Source organism: Arachis ipaensis, chromosome B08, assembly GCF_000816755.2.
Source record: "Arachis ipaensis cultivar K30076 chromosome B08, Araip1.1, whole genome shotgun sequence".
In the NCBI taxonomy this organism is placed as follows: Eukaryota; Viridiplantae; Streptophyta; class Magnoliopsida; order Fabales; family Fabaceae; genus Arachis; species Arachis ipaensis.
In genome coordinates this window covers 116,878,616-116,882,495 of record NC_029792.2, presented here as the reverse complement: position 1 = coordinate 116,882,495, position 3,880 = coordinate 116,878,616, and the positions used below count along the sequence as shown (strand labels likewise).

The 3,880-nt window shown below is 35.8% G+C and overlaps 1 protein-coding gene across 2 annotated transcripts in view; it reads right to left on the bottom strand.

Moving 5' to 3' along the window:
• Nucleotides 1-3,397, bottom strand: part of LOC107614339 (protein LATERAL ROOT PRIMORDIUM 1) — a 5,632-nt gene extending 2,235 nt beyond the window's left edge. The window contains exons 1-2 of one of the 2 annotated variants that reach the window (XM_016316550.2): nt 2,237-3,397; nt 1,541-1,862 (exon numbers count right to left, since the gene is read on the bottom strand). In XM_016316550.2, coding sequence (XP_016172036.1) covers nt 1,561-1,862; nt 2,237-2,975 — 1,041 coding nt within the window. In that variant the 5' untranslated portion in view covers nt 2,976-3,397 and the 3' untranslated portion in view covers nt 1,541-1,560. The remainder of the gene's footprint in view (nt 1-1,540; nt 1,863-2,236) is intronic. The other variant, XM_016316551.2, reaches the window with a different exon arrangement.

The following is a 3,880-nucleotide window of genomic DNA, read 5'->3' as shown; positions in this document are numbered from 1 at the left end:
TTTAAAAAAATACCAAAAGAGTATTGTAGTATTTATCTAGCTAGGAAATTTTGTGTGTTTATTTGTGGTGATGCTATGAACATTTTTTTGTCTTTTTTCTTTAGATAGATTATCAATAAAATTACCAAAAACTAATAGCATAATAATATGTTAAACAATTAATCAATGGAAAAGTTAAAAGCTAAAAGCAATTAAGAATTTTTCTTTGCTTATTACTAGTAAAAAAAGTTTGTGTATTATTAAATGCATTTAGCATGAACTTTATAAAAAATAAAAGTTCAAAACTATTCATTTTTGTTTTTTTATGGTGAAAATTAACTTTAAAAATATTAATTTAGTCTTCATATAAAGTTGATAATTAAAAACTATTTGATAATAATCTAATCAACTTTTTACAAAGACTGAATAAGAGTCTACACTTTTTTTTTATGTATAATCTTTAATTATTGGATTTGGATCCTCTAAAGTTTGAATTTCACTTTAGAGAATAAAGTGTGATCTCTCACCATTGATTTCATATGTGGGACCAATAATAAATATGAAAGAAAAACTATTCAAGGTAGAAGATCACACTTTACTCTCTAAAGTGAAATTCAAACTTTAGAGGATCTAAATCCTATATTACCATTATTATTGTTATAAAAAAAAGAATAATTATGATTACCTAGTAGTCTAGCACTCAATAAAAAATTCTCCACTACTAAATAATTTGGTGAATATAGGAATGGTAAAATTCTCCTAAGTGCGGAGATCCTTGTGGGAACTGTCCCAAATAGGAACCCGAAAATGGAGAATATTTTCTGCAGAGATGGAGATAAAGCCAAAACTCTCCCGAGGCAGACGTGAGAATTCGAGCAGAGATCTCCTCTCCATCCCTACTAAATCCCTGAATTGCGTTGTCCCACTCTTCAGTCACTCCCAAAAGGCCAGAACTCACAAATCCCAATCTCTCATAGCGTCACAACCATATCCCTAGCCACTCGTGCTCAATACTCATCGTGTCGTCACCCCCTCGCCGCCTCATTGTCTTTGATCGCGGTGTCTTTTTCCCTTTTCACTAATGTGCGACTGTGTCCTTGTATATTGTAATAGTGTTTTCTGAATTTTTTTTTAATTTTTTATTAGAACTTTCATATAAATGATCAATACAGGAAGATGTAGAATGGAAATCCGCAAAAAATGGGAATCCACAAAGAATGAGGATGGGGGTAATATTTTTTCATGGCAGGGATTGAGACGGAGATAGAGTAGAATAAATCTGGGGCAGAGACGGGGAGCGAGAAAGTATGCCCCCGCCTTCCCAGTTGCCATCCCTAGGTTAATATTCAGATTCACTATTTCCAAGTGGCAACCTCCCCATAGTGAAAATATAAAAATCTTACTAAGCAACCAAGAACCAACAACATAACTACATAAGAATATATAAAATCTTGGTGATATTCATCAAATAATTGGCTATAATGTTTTTAGCAGTGTAGCAATCAATGGAGAATAATATATAAATCTTAAGTCTGAGTAAACCTTGATGAATTCTGGTACCTTTATTTGAACAAGATTATATCAGCAAGCAGAAGCAGGGTAGGCACTAATTGGAACCCCAATTGGAGTTGGAGAGGAACATTCCCCATTGTTGTTGTTCTTCCCACTGTTTCCAAGTTGCAACACTGAAACACAAGGAACTTCATCATTCTTGCCATCAGCACCTTGATCATAAAGAAACCCTTTGAACACATGGCCACAAATGTGGACAGTGGCCAAGTATGTAATTTCATCTTCGCCATTGCTAATAGCAGACACTCTGTGGCACCTAAACGCCGCCGGGGCGCGAACGTGGCTCGGTAAAGATTGTTTGAATTCAGCATCTGCAATCCAAGAGAAATAACCATTTTTTAATTTGTGAGTTCAACCTCCAAATTTTGTGTTATGAAATCGTTATGGACTGTATTCTAGTATAGACAACTTGTAGTATAATTTACTAGTCACATTTTCATTCTTTTTTTTTCTTTCTCTTACAAAACCTAAATTCAATTCGTCAACACCAATTTTTTCTGTAAAGAAGAAAAAGTATATACTACTCAATTTCAAAATTGTTCCGGTTTGAAAGTTCTTAATCGATCTCTCAATCATCCAAATAACTGGTTTAAGCGGTTCTGCTAACAAAAGCCGTTTAGACTAATTACTTGTATGGAGTGAGAAATCGAAAAAGAACATTTATTGAAATGAAAATCATGATCACCCTGGTGACAAGAGGTAGAATCCAAACTCTTAGTTGTGGTAGCATTAGAAGTTGAACTATGAGAGGTATTAGTAGTTGTAGTTGTTTGTGATGACCCAAAAGCTCTAAGCCTCTTATTAGCCCCAAGAGCAGCAGCAGCACCACCACCATCACTAGCAGCAACAACGGCCATATCACGTGCCCGGCGATGCGACACGGGGACCCACGTGCTCTTCACGTGAGTGCTGCAATCATATCCACGCCCCTTGCAACAAGTCCTGCACCTCTTGTAACTGCAATCTTTCTTTGCCCTGTTGCCACAATCCTGGCACACCCTGAATTCAGGGCCATAGATACTACCACCACCACCGTCTCCGTTGTTGTTTCCATCACCACCGCCGCCGTCGTGTTCTGACACTTCAGGACACATCTTGAGGTTCCAGTAACTGTTATTGGTGGTGGTGGTGGTGTTGGTCCCAACAAGAAGGTGTTGTTGGTCATGGTGAACGTTGTTATTGTTATCTTGTGGCATGCAGGGTGTGGCGGTTATGAGGGGGAAGATTCCAAGGCCAACGCTGAGTGATGATGGAGGAAAAGGAAGGTTATTGTTATTGTTATTGTCGTTGTTGTTGGTGGTGTTGGTATGGCCATGGCTATGGTGGTTGTCTTGTGAGATTATGGTTTGGCCTTGTTGGTGATGATGGTGAAGGGAATGGGTTGGTGCTATGAAAACTAGGTCTCTCAGGCCTAACATGTTCATTGAAAAAACAAAGAAAAAAAGAAAGATCTTTTAGGCACTGATGAGTGGTGTTGTTTATAGAGAGAGAGAGAGAGAGATTGAGATTCTCTATATGATTCTTCTTTCGCCTCTTTTTCTGTGATTTGAGTGGAAAAGATTTTGGATGATATGTTACTGCAGGTTCTCTTGTTTTCTGACACTGAAACTCTCACTTGTTTGGATGGGGAATTTAATGAGGGAAGAGTTCACTTTTGTTGCCTTGTTGGTGTTATTATTGTTATCATGTGTTGGCAACGCTGCAAAGGAATTTGGGCCCTTTTGGATCTCTGACCAATCACTCACTACTGCAACTCACTGCAGTTTCAGATTCTTGGCTAGATAGCGCTTCTGCTTCCTTGCACCTTTTTTAAAGGAGTCATTATCATGCCCAAATTATATTAGTTTTACAGGAAAGGTTTATTTGCATACTCTCAATTTATATGCTAACTTATTATTTTTCTTCCAAATATTTGAGATAAATATTAATATGTCAAAAGTAATTGGATATTGTTTTTGTTTTTGATTTCATTAAAAATACTATCAGATGATGATGTATATATTCTTTTTTTTTTTTTAAATTTAGTAACGAAGAACATAGGTAAAAGAATATAATAGCCATAAAAGTGTTAGTGTATAAATAGTATTTTTGTTTAATTTTCATTATTTTTCTTGTTGTACGGTTTATGTAATCACCTTTGTTAATATTTTTTTAAGAGTTAATGATTGTGATAATACGCCAATTTTAAAATATTTTGAGACAAAGAAATAATAAAATGACATTTATCCTAGCTTGATTTTATGGGCATAAGAAAGTCATGGTTGCAATAGACTTGCTACTTACCCCAAAAGTATGTAACTTGGAGTTTGAACCATGAACATTGACTCCA